Source organism: Danio aesculapii, chromosome 2 (genome assembly GCF_903798145.1).
Source record: "Danio aesculapii chromosome 2, fDanAes4.1, whole genome shotgun sequence".
Taxonomy (NCBI): domain Eukaryota; kingdom Metazoa; phylum Chordata; class Actinopteri; order Cypriniformes; family Danionidae; genus Danio; species Danio aesculapii.
The window spans coordinates 53,107,465-53,134,461 of NC_079436.1; the positions used below are offsets into that span (position 1 = coordinate 53,107,465).

The window sequence follows — 26,997 nt, forward strand, 5'->3', positions numbered from 1 at the left end:
TTAACTAGGGTAATTAAGTTAACTGGGCAGGTTAGGGTAATTAGGCAAGTTATTGTATAATGATGGTTTGTTCTGTAGACTATTGAAATTAATATTGGGCTAATAATTTTGACCTTAAAATGTTTTTAAAAAAATTAAAAACTGCTTTTTTTCTAGCCGAAATAAAACAAATAAGACTTTCTCCAGGAGAAAAAATAATATCAGACATACTGTGAAAATATTTTGTTAAACATCATTTGGGAAATATTTAAAAAAAGAAAAAAAATTCTAAGGGGGCTAATAATTCTGACTGCAACTGTGCCTTACTCTTTCTGGGAAATTTCTACTAAGTGTAGCTCATTTATTTTAGTCTTTTGTTACTTTTGTTTAATATTTTTGGATTAAAGTGCTTTTTAAAAAAAAGATTTCATTTATCCAAAATAATCTTTATTATTCTCCAGCGCCTAGACTGCAGCTCTGCACAAGACGTTTGGCCAGTGGAGAAATGGTCGTGCCCAACTGAGTCTGGTTTCTCTTGAGGTTTCTTTTCTTTTTTCTTCACTTTCGCCAACTGGTGAAGTTTTTTCCCTCTCCGCTGTCGCCACTGGCTTGCATGATCCGGGATCTGTAGAGCTGCTTATCGTTGGATTTGCTCTTCAGTATTTGGACTCTCAGTAGTGATTATTAAACCACACTGAACTGAGCTAAACTGAAATAATTAAACACTGAAAACTGAACTACACTGTTTCATTTTACTATGATCTTCTATGTGAAGCTGTTTTGACACAATCTACATTGTAAAAGCGCTATACAAATAAAGGTGAATTGAATTGTTTAAGACTTTTTGAATTGAATTGCTTAGCTTTTACACTAATATATATTGCAAAGTTTTATATCATTCATTGATTAATTTTCTTTTCGGCTTAGTCCCTTTATTAATCCGGGGTCGCCACAGCGGAATGAACTGCCAACTTATTCAGCACATTTTATGCAGTGGATGCCCTTCCAGCCACAACCCATCTCTGGGAAACATCCATACACTCACTCACACTCACACTAATACACTACAGACAATTTAGCCTTCCCAATTCACCTGTACCGCATGTCTTTGGACTGTGGGGGAAACCGGAGCACCCAGAGGAAACCCACGCGAACGCAGGGAGAACATGCAAACTCCACACAGAAATGCCAACTGACCCAGCGGAGGCTCGAACCAGCAACCTTCTTGCTGTGAGGCGACAGCACAACCTACTGCGCCACTGCGCCGCCAAGTTTTATATCTATAAATGTAATCCCCTTTTTAGCATATTTAAACAAGAACTGGAACAGTCTTGGCATACCACTCAACATCTAATACCCTAAAGACTGATGTTTCAACTCCTAGAATTTGTGCTTATTGTTTTGTGTTTAATAGGCCTATTTGTGTATATTTATTTCCTTTTTTATGTGCCCTCTCATTTTCCCCTCATTTCTCATGTGTTTGTTAGATAGGCTACTTAAATTTGATTAATAATTCCCTTATTGTTTAAAAATAAACTATAGAGACTGTATTCTGTTTTATTTCTACTGTAAATCTTTTGTTGTTATTGTAATTAATAAATAAATGATGATGACACCATGTGATCGGTCATCATGACTGCCGCAACTTTCCATTTTCAACTCCGCCTCTGCTAATCTCATCGATTGCCGGCTGCCAAAAAGACAGCTTTCTTCTTTTAGGCTATTTTTAAACAGTTGAGGTCAGAATTATTAGCCCCCCTTTGAAGTTTTCTTTCTCTTTTAAATATTTCCCAAATGACGTTTAACAGAGCAAGGACATTTTCACAGTATGTCTGATAATATTTTTTCTTCCAGAGAAACTCTTATTTGTTTTATTTCACCTAGAGTAAAAGCAGTTTTTAATTTTTTAAAAACCATTTTAAGGTCAAAATTATTAGCCCCTTAAAGCTATATATATATTTATGATAGTCTACAGAACAAACCATCGATATTCACCTTATTTTCTGCGTACGAGTGGGCGCAGCCATATAAATCATTTTGGCACGAGACATCCGGTCTCATTCACTTCCATTCATTTTTAGCCGTTAAAAACAGCTCGTTTTGCTGCTTGATGTTGCAAACTGATATTTTCTTATTATATTATTCTACTTTGTGTGTATTGTCACGCAAATACTTGTTTTTTTAGAGTAAGTAGTTTAACCGTTTTCTGCCATTTATTATTCCTAGTCATTTCTTTCATTGGCAGCTGAAATGGAAGTTCTAAAACAATTGCAAAAACGAGCGCACTTCCGCATTGAAGAATAAGGTCAATATAATAACTTGCCTAATTACCCTAACCCGCCCAGTTAACCTAATTAACCTAGTTAAGCCTTTAAATGTCACTTTAAGCTGTATAGAAGTGTCTTGAGAAATATCTAGTCAAATATCATTTACTGTCATCATGGCAATAAATCATATACAAAAAATCAGTTATTAAAAAAATTAGTTATTAAAACTATTATGTTTAGAAATGTGTTAAAAAAATCTGCTCTCCGTTAAAAATAAACAAGGGGGCTAATAATTCAGATTTCAACTGTATATATTTTTTGCCTCCAGCACTTAAGCACCATCCACTTCCAAAACCATTTGAACCATAATCATTTTCTTCCTGCACCACAGCAGAGAGCGGCCTGCGCTCCGTACAAAACGCAGATCGATCTGTTGACAATCACTTTGTCGATTTCAATGACGCGGCTCTCAGCGATGCCTAGAAAAGAACTCGTTTAGACAATTTGGAGAGGATTTTTTGAGTTTTTCCCCCACCACGGCATCTGCCACTTCTCAAGGTCTCTGTAAGGACTTTGTCAGAGCTTTTTTTGTTGACTAAAAGCTTTTGTAGGCCGCTGTTGAAAGAATTGAAATAATCTCTGTAAACCTTAGGAAGATTAAGGTGTTGAAATGACTGATGACTAGGGCCAGACGCAATCTGCAGACGTTTTTTGCTATTTCTGCTGAGAATTTTGGTAAAAATCTGTAGATTTCTGAGGTATTACTTTGGGAGTATCATAACTAAAACCTTAATATATGAAATAAAAAGTAATACCTTTTTAACTTTTATTTAATGTTTAAAATGTAAATCCAATTAGATTCACTTTATTTGGTAAACAAAGCAAGTCTCTCATATAATATCTCTACTAAAAGACAGAAAATATTACTGGACAAACTGCATTGTACATAAATCAGATGAACATTTTCATATTAGTCAGTAATTTTACTGTTATTAATTTAAAAAACGGAATAAATATAGATTTACACACACTTACTTAAGTAAATAAACAGAATTAATGATGGGCTAAAAATCTGCGGAAAAAATCTGCAGAATTCTGCGTGCGCAGATTCCACGTGGGCCTACAGATGACCAATGGAAAAGAGCCCTTGAACATTGTCATTGGTAGGGCCAGACTAAATCTAGGGCCAGACTAAATCTGCCAGCATTTTTTGCTATTTCTGCTGAGTATTTTGTAAAAAAAAAATCTGCAGACTTATATGGAATGATTTTGGGAGTATCATAACTAAACTTAATATATGAAATAAAAAATAATAGCTTTTTAACATTAATGTTTACAATGCAAATCCAATTAGATCCACGTATTTAGTAAACAAAGCAAGTCTATCATATAATATCTCTACTAAAAGACAGAACATATTACTTTACAAACTATATTGTAAATAAAGCAAATGACACTTTTATATTAATCAATATTACTGAAATTAATTAAAAAACGGAATAAATATAAACGTACACACATTTATTTACGGATTACGCAGATTCAGTGTGGGCCTACTGATGTCCAATGGGAGAGAGAACAGATCCGTAAGTCATCGGTATATGTATCATACAATTTAAAGTAATATTTCGTAAAATAGTTTACATTGGTCCAAAGAAAAACGTTTTAAAATATTTCCTCTCATGTGATCAGTGTGTGCTAGAGCCAGCATCACTGGCTCATATGTTTTGGAGCTGCCCAAAAAATGTGTCATTGAAACCCAGGCTTATTGCAGATATGTACCCAGGTCTTCATTTCTGGGGACCGTGAAATACGTAACCGGAGGTACGTCTGCTCATAGTTTTTGTTCTTGCAATTCCTCCAGAGGCCACTGTGTACGCTTTCTGATGATCTCAAATTTGTCTCACGTCCTCTTCTTGGGTAAATCCACCAGAGGGCGCAATATAAACTTCAGCCAACCAGGCCAGCTTGCTGTTGACTGGCTGACTGACCCACCTACCCCTGTCGCTAAACCCGACCGATGGTGTTTTCAAAAGCAATGTCAGCTAGCTCTCTGCAACTCTCACATGGTCACCCACTGAAGCTAAGCAGGGCTGCGCCCGGTCAGTACCTGGATGGGAGACCACATGGGAAAGATAGGTTGCTGCCGGAAGTGGTGTTAGTGAGGCCAGCAGGGGTGCCCAATCTGCAGTCTGTGTAGGTCTTAATGCCCCAATATAGTGACGGGGACTTCGTACTGCTCAGTGAGCACCATCTTTTGGATGAGACGTTAAACCGAGGTCCTGACTCTCTGTGGTCAATAAAAATCCCAGGATGTCCTTCGAAAAAGAGTAGGGATTTAACCCTGGCATCCTGGCCAAATCTGCCCTCTGTCCATCATGGCCTCCTAACCCTCCCCATATCATAATTGGCTTAATCACTCTGTCTCTTCTCCACCAATCAACTGGTGTGTAGTGTGCGGTCTGGCGCAAAATGGCTGCCGTTGCATCATCCAGGTGGATGCTGCACACTGGTGGTGGATGAGGAGATCCCCCCCTATGTGTAAAGCGATTTGAGTGCCCAGAAAAGCGCTATAGAAATGTAAGGAATTATTATTATTATTATTATTATTATTATTAGAACAAAGAAAAGCCATGGCGACAGCATGATTTCACCATTTTCAGCCCATTATTTATTTATTTTTTGCTTTTGTTTTACATGATTTCTGGAACCGTTCTTCTCCGGACTCTAAGCCTGTCATCATAGTCAACTCCGGTTTCCCCCACAGTCCAAAGACAGGCGGTATAGGTGAATTGGGAAGGCTAAATTGTCCGTAGTGTATGTGTGTGAATGAGTGTGGATGGATGTTTCTCAGAGATGGGTTGCAGCTGAAAGGGCATCAGCTGCATAAAACATGTGGTGGATAAGTTGACGGTTCATTCCGCTGTGGCGACCCCGGATTAATAAAGGAACTAAGCCGAAAAGAAAATAAATGAACGAATGTTTTACTTTCAGGTGACACAGTTGCTCAGTGATTAGCACTGTCGCCTCACAGCAAGAAGGTCACAGGTTCGAGTGCCGGCGGGTTCAGTTGCGATTTCTATGTGGAGTTCTCCTTGTGTTGGCGTGGGTTTCCTCCAGGTGCTCCGGTTCCCCCCAGTCCAAAAGACATTCGCTATAGGAGAATTGGGTAAATAAAACTGCCATTAGCGTATGAGTGTGTTAACGTGAATGGGTGTTTCCAAGTACTGGGTTGTGGCTGGAAGGGAATTCACTGTGTAAAAGATATGCTGGAATAATTGGCGGTTCATTCCGCTGTGGTGACCCCTGGTAAATAAGGGACTAAGCCCAAGGAAAATGAATAAATATTTGTTAGACCAAATTTGTAAGTCATTGTGTTTGAATGTTTGAAAATCAACAAAGAATGTTATAAAATAATAATAATCTCTGTAGACTTTAAAGGAGAGTCATGTGGCAAATTCGTACATCGGGAGCCTCTGGAAGGAACCAGACTTTGTTCCTCGAGTTCTCCGTCCGGCTGACATTCATATTTGATCAGAAGAAAAAGCGTCCGCTGGCTTTACCGGAACAGCTCTCGTCCCTGAAGCGATCAGACTCTGGTTCTTCCTTTTCCTCGTGTCTCTGTTGTTTGATTTGACGTTTCTGCACGAGCGCTTTTTTGAACAGGCAAAGACACGAGAGGGTTAGAAAGGCTTTCAATTGTTCTCTCAGAAGCATCTGGATCACTAGAGGACTGTCAGAAAGGCGTTGATGGCACCTCGGGGACGTGTTAACAGCCTCTCCGGCTGCTGGTGGATCATGTTGAGATGAAGTGTCCCCCGTTCATGCTGCATGTTTAAAGGCTCACACTGCAAAAATGCCTTTCATACATTGAGCTTTAAGCTTATTTCTTGACCAAATATCTAAATATTCATAAATCAAGAAGCATTTTCAGTAGACAAGTAAAAAATATGGTCTTGTTTTCAGAAGTCAAAGTTTAGGAAGTTAGATTCTGAAAGCTGAGCTGCTTATTTTTTATTGATTTGATTTTCTCAAATATATCAAATGCACAAAGGTCTCTCTTCCACACACACACACACACACACACACACACTATACTCCATATAACTATATTATTTTAAGCCAGAAATTGAGGCTTCTTTTGCACTGCAACTGATGATCAACAGTAAAAATTATTGTACCTCTTCCCAACAGTGGAAACCAGCAACAATCAGAAATGCATGAGTATATGCTGTTATTGCTTTGTAATCTAAAAAATTACATTATAATTCAATGGGGCAAAAACAGCCCCCAACATAACGAAAGGGTAGTTAAATTTCGCGTTTGAGCGTATTGATGAATTTTTAAAAAATCAAGCATTTCCCCAAAATATGTGACAAAATAAGATGTCATCGACATTAGTTAAATATATATAAAGATAATTAAGGCAGTCCAAGCTGGTTCGATGATATACCTAATAAAGTGGCCATCTAGCAAGTGTGTATAGACCTGTGCTAAATTTGTAAATGATTAATTTCCGGAACAAAACCAGGAAATAAGTCACTGTGATTGAGGTCCACCAAACAATTTCAGTTTTCATGATGTAACATGACGTCATTAGGTGGTTGTAGTGAAAAAAGCATCAAATTTCTGAACGTCTTTAATTATTTTGTGCAATACAACGTTATGAGTCAACTATGGATTAAAAAACAAACATACAAACATGTAGCTACAAACATAAATCATATGAAATGTTACTATAGAGTTCACTTCTCTATTATGTGCCAAGGGAAAATGACTCACTCTGTCTAATCTTCAAGAGCCCAGTTACCTCTTCCGTCATGTTTTCAGGCTGACTTGAGATCGCTTTGATTCTGTCTCCTGCTATCCTGATCCAGGAGCACAGTTTCATCTCTTAATCAGGCTCAATATCATATTTACTTGTGGTTTTAAAAAGAGAAAAAAGATATATATACATATATGAGCAATTTCACACTCGTAGCAGTGCGATATGGTTGTATATCAGCACTGGTGGGAGGCGTGCGTTGCGGCCTCGTGCCTTAGCATTCCACCAGTGCTGATATACAACCATATTGCACTGCTACGAGTGTGATATTGTGTTTATACAACAGTTCAACGGCATAATCGTGTTCATAAAAAAGATAATCAAACACTCTCTTTTGTATCAGGAACTACTTTCCTTCGCCGTTCATTCACATCTACAGCTGACGTCAGCACAGCAGAAACCGTTCACTAACGTCACTTTAAAGCTAGGATTTGAACGATTCTCTAGTGTAAAACAGGTGATTTTGCTTACATTTTAAGATTATAAGGCTGAATGTGACATGAAATGCCATGTTATATGCAATGACATATCTCCCTGCAGTATTAAAATCTACAGTATTTCTCTGTTCTCGGGATATCACAATAATTAACCCCCAAAAAAGCAGCACAATCACTACCAGATTGCTGTTGTGTTTGCGATAAGGAAAAACGCTAAACACATGCGGGCATTTCTTCTTTCTTTCTGCCAACACAACACACGTTCCTGATATGCGAGTCCCATCTCACACTACAATCATATGGTATAAATACAGCACTACAACATACTAAAGTATAGAGATCGACTTAGAAAAATACTTACCAGTATAATAATGTATTGATCAGCTGTAATTAGAAATTACGCTGCTCTTCTAAGGGCTTATCATGCAGTCCTGTCGCCATCTTGTGGATAGATAACGTCAACCGTCTTTGGCTAATGGCTGCCGAAAAACATATTAATATTAATAATGAGGAGCTTCTTGATTTTTTAAAGTTTTGTAAAATTTTGAAAGTTCATTTATAACAAAAATAGCCTAATTAACATAAAATTTACTTTAATTTGGGCTGCTTTTGGTGCTGCTTTCAGGAATAAGGTCCAAAATTCAAAATAAACTTACGTCAGATTCTCAGTTTTTTTTTTTTTTTGCACAGCTGGACGTGGACTATTAATGTTTGCATATATTGGAAACCTTTCATGCCTTCATAATTTATGATGGCATAGCAGTCAAAAAATGACAAAAAACTTTACCAATTGACAAAACTGAAGGATAAAAAACCTCGAGAGAAACCAGGCTCAGCTGGGTCCGACCACTTCTCCTATGGCCAAACGTCTTGTGTAGAGCTGCAATCTATGCGCAGAAGGCTGGAAAATGCTAGACATCACCGAAGACTTGTCCGTCCCTGGAGCGTCACAGGAATCAGACTCATGCTCTCCACTCCTCCATGACCACTACAGCAGCTGCTACGGCCTGGTCCAGGATTATGGAAACCTTGGGATCATCTTTTCACAGGTCCTGGATCGCATCAGTGGCACTGTAAGACTATACTGGGGGCCTCGGGATGAGTATGCCCAGGTGGAATAATGGAATGTTTCTAGTCCAGAAAACTCAAAATTATTCAATCAAAAAGCAAAGAATAGACTGCGTTCAGATATTATATATCAACATCGAGTTTTTCTTTAAAGCAAGCTAAATAATCTGCCAATAGGATCGGTCTTGTTTTTGCTTTGGAATATGATACTTTGCCTGTTTTTAAGGAAAAACTCAATTTTGACATGTTTCTGAGGGGCGACACGAAGGCTCAGTGGTTAGCACTGTCGCATCACAGCAAGAAGGTCAGTGGTTCAAGTCCTGGTGGGACAGTTGGCATTTCTGTGTGTAGTTTGCATGTTCTATCTATTAGGGCTGCAAGATTCTGGCTAAAATGAGAATCACAATATTTTTTGCTTAAAATAAAGGTTAATATGAGTATTATTATTGTTATTTCTCAAACATATGATAAAACAACACTAATAATAATAATAATAAAAATAATAATATTAATAATAATAATAATAATAATAATAATAATAATAATAGGCCTATGTGTAGGTCTACTGCTGATTAAAATGCTCCATTTTTTATAGACTTGAAATGGTGGACTTGAACAGACTTTATGTCCTGGTTGTTAACTCACAGTAAAGTGATGACATCAGAATAAACTACTCATTATTCTGATGTTGAATTATTATGCTTGAGATGTATGCTTGCCATTGACAACATTATTAGACCAGTTTTTTCACTGATAAAATGAGACATTTGTCATTATCAGATTCCCTCCTGCATTATATTCAACACTATCTAGGCTAGAGTAGTTATACTGACACTGTTAAACATTTATTCTCACCCACAACACTCTGTGTTCGCTATGAAAGAAAAACATATTAAAATGCTTGTCGTAATCATAACTCTAAAATTCAATAAGTGCGAGCCGGTTCAACTATCACTGTCGAGTGCGCTGCTGTCATGGCAGCAGTCAAGGACAAAAACATGCATGCAAATCATACTTCCCGCGCGGCTCCCAAACAATCGCTCTGTGCAAGAAACTGAACGTTATTTATTAACTTTATTACCAGTTTAGAACGCTACCAGTTATTCACACTCTATGCAGGTTCTGCTCACTAAAGTAGACATTCGCGGGCATGTGCGCATTATCTCGGTAGTAAACAGTGCATCAGCTCACGTGTGATTTTGCGGCCGCGAATGCATCATTACATAAAGACGGAAATGACATTTTGGGGTGAATTACACCTTATAAATACATGTGACTCTGTCAAGACCATTTGGAAGTGTTCATGTTGCTGAGCAATATACACTTGAAGTCAGAATTATTAGCCCCACTTTGATTTTTTTCTTTTCTTTTTTTAAATGTTTCCCAAATGATGTTTAACAGAGCAAGGAAATTTTCACAGCATGACTGATAATATTTTTTCTTCTGGAGAAAGTCTTATTTGTTTTATTTTGGCTAGAATAAAAATAGTTTTTAACTTTTTAAAATTCATTTTAAGGTCAAAATTATTAGCCCCTTTAGGCTATATTTTTCTCGATAGTCTACAGAACAAACCATCATTAAACAATGACTTGCCTAATTACCCTAACCTGCCTAGTTAACCTAATTACCCTAGTTAAGCCTTTAAATGTCACTTTAAGCTGTATAGAAGTGTCTTGAAAAATATCTAGTCAAATATTATTTACTGTCATCATGAAAAAGATCAAATAAATCAGTTATTAGAGATGAGTTATTAAAACTATCCAGATGGATGGGGAAACCATCACTGCATCCAAAATGGTAAAAAGCCTTGGAGTAACGATTGATGACCAACTAAACTTCTCTGACCACATTTTTAGAACTGCTCGATCTTGCAGATTCGCACTCTATAACATCAGAAAGATCCGACCCTTCCTATCTGAACATGCAGCTCAAGCTCTGGTTCTCTCCAAACTGGATTATTGCAACTCTCTGCTAGCCGGGCTTCCAGCTAGTTCTATCAAACCTCTTCAGCTGCTTCAGAACGAAGCAGCACGAGTGGTCTATGATGAACCCAAAAGAGCACATGTCACTCCGCTACTCACCCGTTTGCACTGGCTGCCAGTTGCTGCCCGCATCTGTGAATGAATGTCGCCTCGTTGTTCCATCCCTAAGAGGGAAGAAATCACTTTCCCGAACTCTCGCATTCAATCTGCCCAGTTGGTGGAATGAACTCCCTAACTACATCAGAACAGCAGAGTCACTTGCTGTCTTCAAGAAACGACTAAAAATGCAACTGTTTAGTCTCCACTTTCCTTCCTAATCTTAACTGCCTCTCTGGCTATACCACTAACTGTACTCTCTCTCAAAAAAAAAAAAAACATTACTAATGCTTTGCTTCTTAGACTTTACACACCTGAAACTTGTCTATAGCACTTGTTCACTGCTGCTCTTATAGTTGTGTAAATTGCTTTCTTGTCCTCATTTGTAAGTGGCTTTGGATAAAAGCGTCTGCTAAATGACTAAATGTAAATGAAATGTAAATGTAACTATTATGTTTAGAAATCTGCTCTCCGTTAAACAGAAATTGGGGAAAAAAATTAACAGGGTAGCTAATAATTCAGGGGGGCTAATAATTCTGACATATGTACAATTGTATGTCAAACAATGTGAAGACTTGTGCGTCTTTAAGCTTATCTCCTGACCTTAAATATACGATTGGCTGAATCGTAGAAAAGCTGAATTAAGATCGCGTTAGGGTTGAATCGAGATCGCGATCTTTCTTCGATTAATCACGCAGCTCTACTTCCCATGTTGGTGTGGGTTTCCTCCAGACTGTGGGGGCAACCGGAGCACCCGGAGGAAGCCCACGCCAACACGGGGAGAACATGCAAACTCCACACAGAAACGCTAACTGACAGCCAGGAATCAAACCAGTGACCTTCTTACTAGTGATAACCGCTGAGCCACCGTGTCGCCCTTTGGGGATTTGGGGTAAAACAACAAAACATGTCAAGTTGTTTTTACAAACCTGATTTAATTGAGGCTAGAAGAGACATGACAGTACAAAACCATGATTCATCTCCATCCAGAATAACTGCAGAGGTCAAACGGCAACCTAAAAGCTCAGCTAAGACATCACTTCCTCCTCCTACTCGGTGTACTTGCACAAATTCAGCATCTGACAGGCGTTATAATGTAAACACAGTGGATATATCGAGTCTGACGTTCAGTGTCTGTGTGATCCAGCTCTATAAAGAGGTCTGTTGAGTGTGTGTGCGCACGTGCGAATCACTTTCCTTTCGCTCTTCCTTTATCTCTCCTTCTACTTTGACACCATTCTTGACGTCATCGTCAGCATCCTGCTCTTTCCTCTTGCGTTTCTTTGGGACGGTGGGTTTATTCTCCTCAATCTTCAGCTCGATCTTCACTTCCTTCTTCCAGGCTCCGTATGGCAGGATGTCCAGATCTCCGCCTGAACCTTCGCACAGCGTTGGCCCCGCCCACTCTGGAACGTCCAATCCCAGCAGCTTCATGAGCTGACCCATGACATCATCGACGTAACCGTAGATACGCAGGTGGGCGTGTTTGTCCTACAAAACAAAAGTAACATCGTTCAGCGTAAACAATTGTACAGCGCATGTCCTGAGTAGTTGCTAGACGTTGCTTGGATGTTCTGAGTGGTTGCTAGGTGGTTCAGAGTGGTTGCTATGGTGTTGCTAGGCGGTTGCTAGGGTGTTTTGAGTGGTTGCCAAGGATTTGATAGGTGGCTGCTAGGGTGTTCAGACTGGCTGCTGGGCGGTTGCTAAGGTGTTGCTAAGGTATTCAGAGTCATTGCTAGTCAGTTCCTATGATGTTCTGAGTGGTTGCCCAGATGTTGCTAGGGTGTTCCAAGTGGGTGCTGGGCAGTTGCTACGGTGTTGTTAGGCAGTTGCTAGGGTGTTCTGAGTGGTCATTAGGCAGTTGCTAAGGTGTTGCGAGGCAGTTGCTAGTGTGTTTTGAGTAGTTGCTTGGCGATTACAAATGTGTCGTAGGTGGTTGTTATGGTGTTCTGAGTGGTTGCTAAGCAGTTGCAATGGTGTTTTAAGTGGTTGCTAGGCAGTTGCTAAGGTGTTCCAAGTGGCTGCTAGGTGGTTGCTAAGGTGTGGCTAGGCAGTTGCTAGGGTGTTACGAGTGGTTGCTCGGCGGTTCCTAAGGTGTTGCTAGGTGGTTGTTATGGTATTCAGAGTGGTTGCTAAGGTGTTGCTAGGGTGTTTTGAGCAGTTGTTAGGTGGTTGATAAGGCTGCTAGAGTGTGCCAAGTGGCTGCTAGGTGGTTGCTAAGGTGTTGCTAGGGTAATCCAAGTCGTTGCTAGGCAATTTCTATGGTGTACTGAGTGGTTGCTAAGGTGTTGCTAGGGTGTTTTGAGCGGTTGCTAAGTGGTTGATAAGGCTGCTAGGGTGTTCCGAGTGGCTGCTAGTGGTTGCTAAGGTGTTGCTAGGGTATTCCGAGTCGCTGCTAAGCAGTTCCTATGGTGTTTTGAGTGGTTGCCCAGATGTTGCTAAGCAGTTGCTAGGGTGTTCCAAGTGAGTGCTAGGCAGTTGCTAAGGTGTTGATAGGCAGTTGGTAGTGTGTTCTGAGTGGTTGTAAGGCAGTTGCTAAGGTGCTGCTAGGCAGATGCTGGTGTGTTTTGAGTAGTTGGTAGGCGATTGCTTATGTGTCGTAGGTGGTTGCTATAGTGTTCTGAGTGGTTGCTAGGCAGTTGCAAGGGTGTTGCTAGGCAGTTGCTAGACTGGTATTAGTAAGGTGTACCTAATAAAGTGGCCAGTGAGTGTAGTCTAAAAAATTACACATTTATGTTTATTAATTTATTTTTAGCATTGTCTAGCGTATCCGTGTGAGACACTAGTTAACTTTAAATACATGCTCGGCTTAATCAAACACAGATTATGAACCAAAATGATGGAACCATGCGAGAAATGTCTAAATCTATTTCTCGACACATTAAGCAGCTATAATACCATAAACGCCCCTGCAAACCCAATCTGACGTGTGGAATAACACGCTGCACATAAGACCAGCTTTGAAATTCAAACAAAAAAAAATAAAAACAAATCCAATTTGGGAGCCGAGATGTTGACAGCAAGTGGAAGAAATGAGGTAAGACAGCGAAAAATAACCTTCAGATGAAACAGGAGTCAAACGCGGGCAGATAAAAACATGTCTTAAAACGAACAGGATTAATCTGTTAGAAGACCTTCCAGCCTCATGATGATGACAGACTTAACAATATGAGCTTAAGAGAAAATCCACCCGGCTCTCTGCTTAATCAGAATCGTTTTAATAACGGTCAGGAGAGGTTTAGTTTGGCGTAGGTGTGTTTGTGATACTGTGTGTTCAGAGCCATGCAAGCTGACAGATTTCAGACCACTGTGTGTGTGATTTCACATGGGAGATGAGGACTAATAGAAAGAGATTATTTTAAAGAGTGAGCTGCTGTGCTCTGAATTAACCAATGCTCCAATGTGGTTGATATGCTGCGTTCGTCTAATTAAAAATACAGTAAAAACGTTAAAATATTATTACAATTTAACAGTTCTGTTTTCTTTTTGTACATATTTTATATTGCAATTTATTTCTTTTATTTAAAGCTGACTGTTCAGCATCATTACTGCAGCTTTGTGTCACATGATCCTTCAGAAATCAGTTTAATATGCTAATTTGATCATCAGAATGTTAAAAGCAGTTGTTCTGATTCATATTTTTGTGAAAACTGAAAGATTTTTTCAGTATACTCAGATGAATAATTCAAAAGAACGGCATTTGTTTAGCCATTAATCAAGCAACATGCTTTCATAAAAGAATCATTGCATCGCTGACTCAAATGATTTGCTCAAAACTGCTGATTCATTTAGAAATGAAGCCAGTAACCATCTTTATCAATGCATCACTGACAAACTGATTCGACTGATTCATTCAAAACTGCTGATTCCTTTCGAAACGAAGCAAGCATCTTCATTAAGGGATCATTCACTCAACTTAAACGATTAGCTTGAAACTTCAGATTCATTTAGAACAAAACCAGTAACTGTCTTTATGAATTGATCACTGAATCACTGATTCATTCAACCTACTGATTCATTTAGAAATGAAACCAATAACCATCTTCGTCAATTGATCATCGAATCACAGATTCAATCAATCTTTTGATTCATTTATATAATTTGATTCAAATGCGCTACATGAACGGATAATTGAATCAACTCAAATGATTAGTTTGAAACTGCAGATTCATTTAAAACAAAGCCAGTAATTGTTTTTATGAATTGATCACTGAACCACTGATTCATTCAACCTACAGATTCATTTAGCCAGTGACTATTTTTATCAATGGATCAGTGATTCGTTGATTCAATTGACACGTTCAAAACTGCTGATTCATTTAGAAACAAAGACAACTCAAATATTTGTTCAAAATGGCTGATTTATTCAGAAATGAAGAGATCATCTTTATTAATGGATCATTCAATCATTGATTAAATCGATTCATTCAGAACTGCTGATTCATTTATGAATAAAGAAGCGACTGTCTTCATCAATGGATCTTTGAATCACTTATTCAAATGATTTACTCAAAACTGCTTATTCGTTTAGAAATGAAGCAAGAGATCATCTTTATTAACGGATCATTGAATCATTGATTGAATCGATTCATTCTAAACTGCTGAATGTGTATGTGTTTTTTTAACAAATGATATCTATCTATCTATCTATCTATCTATCTATCTATCTATCTATCTATCTATCTATCTATCTATCTATCTATCTATCTATCTATCTATCTATCTCACAATCACAATGAATGATGCACAACTTTAGCATCTAGCTATTGTTAAATGCACATTCAAGTATAGTAAATGAAAGTAAATGAAACTTGACAACTAATTTTAACTCTTTGCTGCTTTTAAAGAGATCGTTCACCAAAAAATGAAAATGGACTCACTATTTACCCTCTCTTAACTTGTTCATAACCTTTAGGAATTTCGTTCTTCTGTTAAACACAAAAGAAGATATTTTGAAGAATGCTAAAAATCCTTTGACTTCCATAGTAAAAAACAAATAAATAAGTCAATGGCTACAGGTTTCCAAACATTTTTCAAAGTATCTTCATTTGTGTTCAACAGTTGGACAAAATTCATCAAGTTTTTGATACAAGCAAAGGGCGATTAATGACCGAATTTTACATTTTTTTGGTTGAACCCTCTATTTAAGCTAACATCAAATGTTAAAACATTCACATTAGCACATTCTTTTTAATGTGTATTTTCAAGTGTTGCAGAGACATACATGCTTGGTAGGCTGAAGGTTAACTATAACCAGTTTTCCTCCTGTCCGTTTGGTCAGAAGAGGCAGATCTCCACTGGGTTTAATCTGAAGAGACGTCCCCAGTGTCAAAGCCAGATCAGCTCGCCTGTAAAAAAAAAGAGAGATACAGGCAATATCAGCTGCCCGGGTCTGTTGTGCTTTTCTCAGAATGGCTGAATAGGAGCCTTTCACATTAGCGTCTGGCTTAGTCACTACATCCACTGACTACATGAGTCACAATGCTAACGCAAATGTCACGCTTCAATCCGATCAGCTTCTGGATTCAGATCTGGAAGTGTGATTGTCCATTTAACAGTCTGTTCCCGCCTCATTTAAAATGCTTAATGCACGGCTCTAAAACCTTCAGGTGCTCATTATACCACAAATAAACCATTCGTAACATCCTGTTGTTTACATTTGCTTTCATCTTCCATATGATGAAACATTGGAGGTTCCTGTGCGCATGCAAATGGCAATCATTAATATGCAGAACATGCCAAGAACATTTCTCTGTCATATTTCACCCCAAAGGTAAAGAAAGAAAAAGATAGAGAACAGTTATATTTCACGTAAAGAATGAATAGGTTTTGAGTTGTTTAACACAATTAAAGTTCTTATTATTTACATTTATTATATACTGTTTTATATATATATATATATATATATATATATATACTCTTATATCTATATCTATATATATATTTTTTTTTTTTTTTTTGTACAGTTGACTTAATGTTACTTTGGTAATATTTATTTACATGACATTTTTTATTTGCTTTCGTTTTCAGCTTTATTAATGTGGTTTATTTATTCTTATTTTAAGTTATTAAACTTTTTTCCCTCTGATTTGTTCATTTTTATTTAAAAAAATAATTTAAGAAAAGCAATATCTATTAGAATAAACCAGATTTTCAATCACATATATACACATACATCACATAACAATCACATAATAATTTCTACATTTTGTTTGTATTATTATTATTATTATTTTATTAGGTTTATTCTACCACAAATTGCTTTAACACAAACACACACAAAATATATAACATATTAAATCATTAAGTAATATTTTTTTATAGGATGTTTTACAATATTATAATTGTGCATATACATTAGATTATTCAGTACTAAAGCTAAATATGAAACTAATCTTACAAAATAACTTACAGTAATGGTCCAAAACTTTGTATCCCAAATGTATATGTTAGGGAAAAATATTAAATAAAAAAAAAAATTGTCAAAAATCAAGAGAAATGAAAAATATATAACTATATATAACTTTATATGTATGTTCATTTGAGTATTCGTAGACTGTCTGCTTAATATCTGCTCATACTGCTCATTCAACAGACATTTAACTGACTATAAGAAACTTTGCAAGTATATGTCAACTTGCACTAACCCCAACCCCAACCTAACAGTCTACTTAAAATCTAATGAGAATAAGTTGGCATGTAGATGCAATATTTCCCATTCATTTAAATGTGTTATCTTTTGATTTCTAAATAAAATATTATTTTAATAAATATATCTATTTATCTGTTTAATAAATCTGTATTGTTTAAATGAACTAAAATATATGACCTATATTTACTGAGAAATGGATAAAAATATTCATTTTCAAAATGGGGTATACTTATTTATGCTGAGTACGTTATATTTGAGATTAACAATCTGGTTTCTTCAACCAAATATTTCATTCTGAACTCTCCTGTGGTTAAAACATTGATAATGTGTTGTCAAAACGAATATAAACAAGACTTTTCTTTTGTTTGTTTTTTAAATACACGAGTGCCCAAACCTTTTTGCATGAAGAGCCAAAAACCAATTTATCATGGAGAGCTGTGGGCTGAAGCTAAACATACCAAACTATCTTACATTAAAGTTGCCATGGGTAATTTCCGCAGTGTTTTATATTTCAAAATAAGTAGAAAACATTCCTATTAACTAATGCAGTATAACTTTTAAAACAATAACTTATTGCAATAAAAACAAACACAACATTTATAACAGTGTAGTTCAATGCTGAATACACTATCTACAGTATGCTCACTCAAACAAAATTTTATTATTTACAGTATTTATTCGAAACATCTAATTTCAGTTAGCTTTTTAAAAAACAAACAAACAAACAAACAAACAAACAAACAAACAAACAAACAAACAAACAAACAAACGGTTAGATAGGATGGGATGGCGGCCCAAATCAAAGGTTATCATGGACCAAGTTTGGTTAACGGGCCCTAGTTTGGGCATCTCTGGTTAAAGCAGAAGTGAAGCAGTCAGTGAAGTTTACTTTATTTTGTTAATTAGTTTCCACATTAATGGAAATATATATTACAAACTCGATTAACGTAACCATTTTGAAGAAAACGGCATTTTTTACTATAGTTTTTAGAGCTAGGGCGCCGCCATCTTGGAATATCGCTGTGTCTGACATCTGGCTTCATTTTCTTTAGGCAAATCAATACAATTTTACAATTTTTCAGTTGAACACAAATGAAGAGATTTTGAAAAATGTTGAAAGCCTATAACCAATGGCATACTCAGTAGGAAACCCAAATACTATGAAAGTCAATGGTTACAGGTTGGCAACGTTTTTAACAATAGCTGCGTCCCAAATGGCACACTATGCACTTATGCACTTACACACTCAACAGCGTAGTATATGAATTACATATGAATGTAGTGTCGTCCCAAATCAAACACAGCTTTTTTTACTAAGCGGAGATTTACACTGATTCCCAGATGACCTTTAACTGTTGCCAAATTATAAATGACCAAAGTACCAAACAATACTTACCATGAGTTTAACCGCATTCACCATCGGGAGGTGCTATAATCACTTGTGAAAGAATTTTGTTTTCACAATCCAAAATAAATTAAGCTATCCAACATGTGCGCCCGAAAGCTCCGCCCTTTCCGCTACGTGAGCAAGACTGCAGTTGTTGAGTGCGTGAAGTGTCCATCATTATACAGTACATTTAACTTTTCCAGTTGAATAAGTGCATCATCCGGTTAATTAAAGAGCACTTATTATTTTCAGAGTTTTCAGTGTGAACGCACTACTTACACGATTTATACTACAAAATGGCATAAAAATAGTGCGCAAGTATGCGATTTGTGACACACCTAATATCTTCTTTTGTGTTCAACAGAACGACAAATTTCATAAAGGTAAAAAAATATATACTGTTAATAAAAAACAAAAACTAAATACAGACATTATTGTAATGATAAACGGATGAAAAAATATGCCAAATAAAATAAAAAAGCAATCAATTAGCCAATCAAAAGCTAACCATTTTCTTTATACAAAAATCAATACAATATTTAATACAGAAACTACACAACACTACTGAAGTAAACGAAGTAGGATGTTCACAAACTGTCCTGAAATGACCTGAACACGAATTCATCAATAACAGCTGTTTCTCAGACAATCTGAACATCGTTAACTCTATTATAATAAGCACATGCGTCAAAAGAACTCGTACAATACTTCAGTTTCATTAATTCTACATGTAAGAGCTGATTATCCTCTACACAACATAATGAATACCGGTTCACCACAAGCTCCATTAATTCTCATTAACTCCTACGACTTATGAAGAAACTTTTGAAACGTCTGACCACACACACACACACACACACACAAAAAGAGATGAGAAGAAAAGCTGAAAAGAAAAACCTTTCCGAGTGAATTACTGCAGCAGGGCTATAGGACCATACTACACATTTTCCTCTCAAAAACCACCAGTGACCTCAGAGCAGGAGAGAGAAAATTGAAAGAGTGAAGAAAAAAAAAACAAAAAAACAGTGGAAGTGAGAATTACGAATCTCCTTTATACGTCTGAACAGGAGCTTGTGGGAGTTTGATTGTATTCGGAGTTTCATATGTTTGCAGGAAGCTCATTGGCACCATCCTGATTTCACTTTAAACAACATCCAGTCTGTTTTGGAAAAAGCCACATGCTAAGACTTGCTGTTACCTATGAAACATTGCAAGCCAAATCTAGGTTCACATTTCCACGAAAAATGGTTTAAAAGAGAAATCACATTAATTCTGCATGACGAACCTGTAACCTGGCTTATAATTTGCAGAAATATTATACAGTATACAGTTGAAGTCGAAATTATTTGCCCTCCTGTGATTTTTTTTAACCTCCTAGGGCTTGTGTCGCAGCACATTTGAGCTCTTAAGTGGCTATTTAATATACTTTGAATGTTTTATACTTTGTTAGAGGCATACAGTGTCATCCTGCAACTGTTTTGCAGCATATGAAATGTCCCAAACCCTATTTCTAACTGTCCAAAATGGGAAAATTACTCTCTGATAGTCAAAGCAAGTTAAAAAAATAATTCTATGTTAAATATGCATTAACAAAATGGTGTTTTATGTAAATTCGGACCACAAGTCCACATATATGGACACCATTTTTCTCTAAAAGTACATCATATCAAAAGATTATACTTAGATTTTTATTCTAATTAGGTTGCAATAAGCCCAAATAGTAAAGAGAAATAAAAAATGCATGTAAAAAAACACCTTGGGCCTTAAGAGGTTAAACATTTTTTCCCAAATGATAGTTATCAGAGCAAGGAAATGTTCACAGCATTTCCTATAATTTTTTTTCTCCTGGAGAAAGTCTTGTTTGTTTTATTTTGGCTAGAGTAAAAGCAGTTCTTAATAAAAAACAAAACCCATTTTAAGGTCAATATTATTAGCCCCCTCAAAGTATATTTTTTCCGATTGTCTACAGAACAAACCACTATTATACAATGACTTGCCTAATTAACCTAGTTAAGCCTTTAAATGTCACTTTAAGCTGTATACTAGTATCTTGAAAATGTCAAGTAACAGGGCATATATGCTGGAATCCTAAAGGTAATTTCAATACCCTTATAAGACTTTTTAAAGACCTTTTCAGAATATTTTAAGACCTCATCGTCATTTCAAGTTGTAATCAGTTTCAAACCTTTAATTTAATAAACAGTTGTAGTTAAATCAATGGAGCACAACCATGCAACAGAACTTAGATAAGCTCGGAATAAACAAAGCTTGATAGAATAAATTACGTGGTTGTTTTCAGCGACAGGCTTCAGCCACTGTTTAAACTCGTATTTCTCCAACCAGTAGTACGCAAGCTTACATTATCCCATCTGTTTCGCTCAACGATTGAACAAAATTTAAGACCTCGCAAAAATGCGATTAATACTTTTTAAATATCTTTTAAGGGCCTTAATGTTCTCATAATTGATTTATCAACTTTTAATACCTTTTAACACCTCACGGACACTCTGAGTAAATATAATGTGCTGGCATCATGGCAAAGATAAAAAAAATCAGTTATTAGAAATGAGTTATTAAAACTACCATTTTTAAAATTGTGTTGGTGGCTCAGTGGTTAGCACAGTCGCCTCAAAGCAAGATGGTTGCTGGTTTGAGTACTGGCTGGGTCAGTTGGCATTTCTGTGTGGAGTTTGCATGTTCTCCCTATGTTGGTGTGGGTTTCCTCCGGGTGCTCCGGTTTCCCCCACAGTCCAAAGACATGCGCCATAGGTCAATTGGATGAACTAAATTGGCTGTAGTGTATGTGTGTGTGTGTGTGTGTGTGTGTGTGTTTGTGTAAAAAAACCCACTGTAACGTCTGCAATTACATAAAATAAACAAATAAATGCAACCTATATGAAGACATACAGCCCCTTACAGTCTCCGATATGTTACCAATTACAGAACAACTACACACAGCATACATTTAGTCCTTATTTAGGTTCAAAAATAACACAAAATACAGCCCACAGTCAGTGCAAACCTCTCATATGTGCCTTTAATCTTCAGCAGAACGTGTAGCCTCTCATTAGAAAGTAATTCCGTCATTCTGAGTTCATAATTGTCCAAAAGGTGATGATAATAGTTAAACATGGCTGTTTGTTCATGTTTTAGGTTGCAGACTCATCATTTGCTGCTATTTTTCCGGCTTCTTCCTTGTTTTTTCGTGCTTCACTCTCGCGTTTGTTCCTTTCTGACAGGATCGGATATCAAAGCGCTACAATGATCACGAGCACGTTATTAATATGAGCTCAAAAAGTTTGTTATTTCAAATATCGACGTGATCGCAAGCTCTCTGGACAAAGTAAAACCGGCTGTGTATTTAAAACATGGCAGTCCCTTTGTTTTCTTTCTGGCTTGTTGCACGAGCGAATGACGCATCTCTGTAAACCAATAGTATTCAGATGCGCTTCTAGCTCCACCTTTTGGTACCCTTTGGAAAGGGTACCCCAAAAGTGGTACAAAACAGACAAAAAAAGCGAACCATACCGAACCTCACCATACCACTCAGTTAAAACGGGCCATAACGTTATTTTCAGCAGGTACAACGTGAAAACTCTAAAGGCAGATGGCTGCTTCTCACTCAGGGCTGTCTATACTAATGACAGAACGATGGTCACTAGTGGGTAGGGCTGGATGCCAAAATCTATGTAAGCGGTATGCACCGGATCGAATTTCAGTGCCACTGATTCTGTGACCACGACGTAAGAAGAATCAAGGGCTGCATCAAAGGCCCATATAAGTATGTGTTGTGTCACACCATCTTTAAACATTTAATCCTAAACAACTTTGAGGGATATGGACACTGTTGGAAATGGTAGGCATTTGATCTTTTTGCTTAGATACAGAAGGCAAATCGAACAGTACAGCGCACCCAGTAAGCGACTCGCTTCGTCAACACGCATGATTGCGTTCATCAAATTTGATTAAACTACACGAACTAAGTGTGGCTATATCTTACAAGCAAGGATTCTAACACAGCAACGTTCAGCAGATGCTTTACAAAAGTCGTGTAAGGGGAAAACACATCAAACTTAAATGACACATTTGAGGGCACATGGAATCAACTTAAAGGGAGAGGAATGCAATTGTCTTTGACAGCTTGCGACATCATCTGGCACTTTCACTGAGTACATTTACATGGACACCAATTTTAACTGATTAAGACTATGCTCTGATTAAGAGTGTAGCATGTAAACAGTGATTTTTGATTACCTTAAAGGACCGCAGACACCCGCATCCCAAAATGCGGCAGTTTTGTCTTTCTATTCAGTGTTTGGTATCAAATTCTATTAAAACAACACTCTTCCACCAGTCCTTACTTCATATTCTCATTCAATACCTCAGTTGGGTACTGGGTATGAATAATCCTGAATGAAAGTGAAAGTGCCGAACTGCTGTTAAAGTCGACAGATTAAAAATGAAACACCCAGAATTACATGAAACTCCGGAGGAAATGTTGATTACGCAGTGACACAATGATGGATCTATGTGCTGTAACATGTAAAATGGGATCATGAATGTAACATTCAAAAAGCAACTCATGTGAACACCTTAATCATATTATTGTCTTGTTCAGATTAAGGCAAATGATGTCCATGTAAACATAGTCACAAGCCCCAACCCTAGGAAGAAAAAAAAAAGTTCCCTGATTTTGATGACAGCCTTTCCACAGGTTAGTAGTAAGCTAATGTAATGTTAATAAAATCTTGCATTCATGCTGACAAACAAATTATCAAAAGGAAAATATTAAAGCAAATATATAAAATATGAATTGGTGTTTACTTTAAACTTTAATTATATTGTTCAATTAAAATGATTAAAATACATATTTTTGTCAAATAATTGTGTGGCTCAAAATTATCAGTTTAGGTCATAGAGTGTAAAATATATGGACGTAGCATCCGTGACGTCACCCATAGGTTTCTGAACACTACAAAAGAAGCTACAAGTAGGCGCGGCCAACCGTCGCCATTTTGTTCGCGCGTCATCGCACCCACGGCGGGATACCAAACAAGGGCAAAGAGGCGGAGAGTGAGCGGAGCTACAGACACCTGCTGGCACTCTGCTTAGACCTGGCAGACAGACTTTACTTTGGGAGAAACGCTTAATGCTCTATTACCTGTGACTCGTTTGTGTTCTGACCACATGTGTTTGGCTGTACACTATATCAATATCAGTGTTTAGACTTTTAAAAACACTGTAGTAACACATTGAGCCACTAAACATTGTTCTTATGACGTTTTTCTACAGGAGGAAAACGCGAATTACTTCCAAACACTTCAAATATAGTCTGTGTTAGTAAATGCAAGACTATTGATGCATAACACTATGATAACGCTTCAGATGACTGTTCTAGAGCCTACAGTTAATCAATCTGTCAGATTCTGGATTGCTTTACGGGTCTAAAGAAAAATATTAATGATAAATGATCTTAAATAAAACAAATACATTTATAGAGATGGTATATAAGTATATAACTTTACTCACGGAGACCATGTGAATGGTTTATGAGCACAATTAAATGCACACAGCATCCCATTTCATCTGATAATTTTAAGAAATAATCCCAAAAGTCAGCTGACTGTGTAAAGATACATAAAACAACACAAAAATACGATGAATATGCCGAGATCAGTAGCTAATCTGCCGGATTCAGCTGAGGTGAGCTGTCACTCAAGTGGCCACGCCCTTAATTATGCAAACTTAATATAACCTAATATAAAGGAAATGGATGAGTTATAAAAAAATTCACCCCCCTCACAGTTGTCATGGAGGGTAATATTAGCTATATGAACCACCTTTTTTTCGGCTGTAAAGTTGGCCATTCTAACAGTGGGCTGAATTGCAATTTGCTCTATTATGGAGCCAGGACTAGCGGAATTTTGATAAATTGCAGTTTCAGTTACTTCCGTATTGGCTTCCCGAGGGAGAGCGGGAGGTTGCCGCTTGGTTTAGGCACCGGTATCATTTAAAAAGTATCGATTTAGCACCGGTAATGAAAATAACACCAAACGACACCCAACCCTACTAGTGGGCGTGGCTTTCCCCCTCTGATGACGCGTACAATGGGAGAATGTCATCAAAGTGTTTCTGCAGACTGTTTAACTCAAGTGTGACTATAAAAAAATTGAATGAATTAACGTTTATCATCAGACTCTGACTATATTCACACACTGTTTCCACAGTACTGTGTTTAAACCCTTTATAAAAGTGATTTTTGCATAACAGGTCCCCTTTAAATCCAGTACTGAATAAACTCAAATTGTTCCTATTTGGCATTTTTAAGAAAGAGAGGCAGATGATACACTCAAGCGATGTCTACGTGCAAGGTCACATTTCTTTCCCTTCAAACTTTGTTGGATTCTGAACGCATGTGGAGGCTCAGAGGACAGTCGCGGGTCAGATATGCAGCAGGTGTTGTGGGATGTTTTGTATGCGCGTGTGTGTCTTTCTGTGCGTGTCAGGTCTTGCGAGACTCTAGTACGTTCACTGTAATATGATTAAGCTGGATCTGCTGCTGCTGACACGATACTCGAGATTAAATATCATACGCAGTTCTGATTCACAGTTCATTTAAGAGAAAACATACAGTTGAAGATAAAAAAATATTAATTTAAATAAATTTCCAAGAGATATTTAACAGGGAAAGTTTATTTTTTCACAGTATTTCCTATTTTTTTCCCTATATTTTTTCTTTTGGAGAAAGTCTTATTTCTCTGGCTGGAATAAAAGCAGTTTTAAATTTTTTTGGAAAATTATTTTAAGGTAAATATCCACTTCAATATCCCATTAACCCTTTTAAGAAAATATGCTTTTGCTTGGCCACGGAACAGACCACTGTTGTCCAATGACTTGCCTAATTACCCTAGTTAAGCCCTTGAATGGCACTTTAACAGACCCCCTAGTTTTACACCATTTTGTTGTGATTTTTTGCGCTGAAAATGACTGATTTTGTGGTGGTAACTCACAGAAATTTGCAGACAATATTGCGATTAATTACATATATAAATCTAAAAAAAATGTATATAATATTTACCATATTAGGTAGCCTACTATGCTAGGTGTGCAATCTAAAACAATGACAATGACACAAATCATAAAAACAAAGCTTCATTAATTTGGTCTCTTGTCAAGGCAAGATCTAAAACGGTAGGGATTAATCCAAAGGAAGGTTGTATAACTTTTATTTTGATCCACGATCTTACTTTCTCTCAGATTTCACTTCCCAGAGCATGTGACATGTACCACATTCAGGACATGCATTAGAGCTTCCCCTACCATAATACACCTAAAACACTGATTGCTGTAAAACTCGTCAATGGCAGGGAAGTGTTTTCTCTCGTTAACTGTAGGAAAAGAGTTAAACGAATACATTTATAGATTTTACACACACCATAATACCAGCCATACATAAAGCACAAATAATGTGTCCTTCAATTCAGTCCCGTCATCCTTGAATCAACTTCCATCCATTGCTGTGATTTGTTTGCTCCAACTTTCCTTTTGCAGTCAGAAATGCGTCAAACGCACAAAATGCCCAATTCACATGCGCTGCGTATGCAATGTCTGTAAGTCATGTAAATCAATTAATTGCAAACTGAAATAAATAGCATTTGATTGTATTTTGGATGTTTTATGAGATTATTTATTTTTTTTGCCATTATTTTGCTTTTAATAAAGAATTTTGCAGGATCGCAAAAACTTTTTCTTGATTTTCCGTTAGATTCAGCGATCGTGGAATCGCAAAAAAAAAAAAAAAATAGGGGGTCTGCTTTAAGCTGAATACTAGGATCTCAAAAAATAACAAATAAAATATTATGTCATCATGGCAAAGACCAATGAAATGAGCTATTAGCAATAAGTCATTAAAACTATTATGTTTAAAAATGTGTTAAAAAAAGCAATAACTGAACAACACGTTGAGTATTAACATAATTAGATTCATGTGTGAATGTGAAAACTGTGCTATATTTTAATGTGGCATTTTTTTTAAATGTGAGAAGATTATAATTTCACACACAGCAATTGAATTTAGTAAACTGGCCTCTGCTAATTGTGGTCTTTATTGTGTTTAATTGACACAAATGAACAGTTTTGAAGATGTTTAGGGTGTTTTTACACCTGTAGATCGATTGTTATGTTCTGAAACAGGGATTCAAATTGTTACAATGTTTATTTATTACGTACTGGGTGCGGTTCGCTTTCACAAGGTAAAAGAACCAAACTAGTTAATACAAGTCACGTCACATCGGTCAGAGTTTC

At 36.9% G+C, this 26,997-nt stretch overlaps 1 protein-coding gene across 1 annotated transcript in view; it reads right to left on the reverse strand.

Moving 5' to 3' along the window:
• Positions 1 to 11,569: 11,569 nt before the first annotated feature.
• The window catches only part of sirt6 (sirtuin 6), a 63,270-nt gene continuing 47,842 nt past the window's right edge, over positions 11,570 to 26,997 (reverse strand). The window contains exons 7-8 of the mRNA XM_056468364.1: positions 15,879 to 16,002; positions 11,570 to 12,145 (exon numbers count right to left, since the gene is read on the reverse strand). Of these exons, the coding sequence (XP_056324339.1) occupies positions 11,804 to 12,145; positions 15,879 to 16,002 (466 nt within the window). The 3' untranslated portion in view covers positions 11,570 to 11,803. The remainder of the gene's footprint in view (positions 12,146 to 15,878; positions 16,003 to 26,997) is intronic.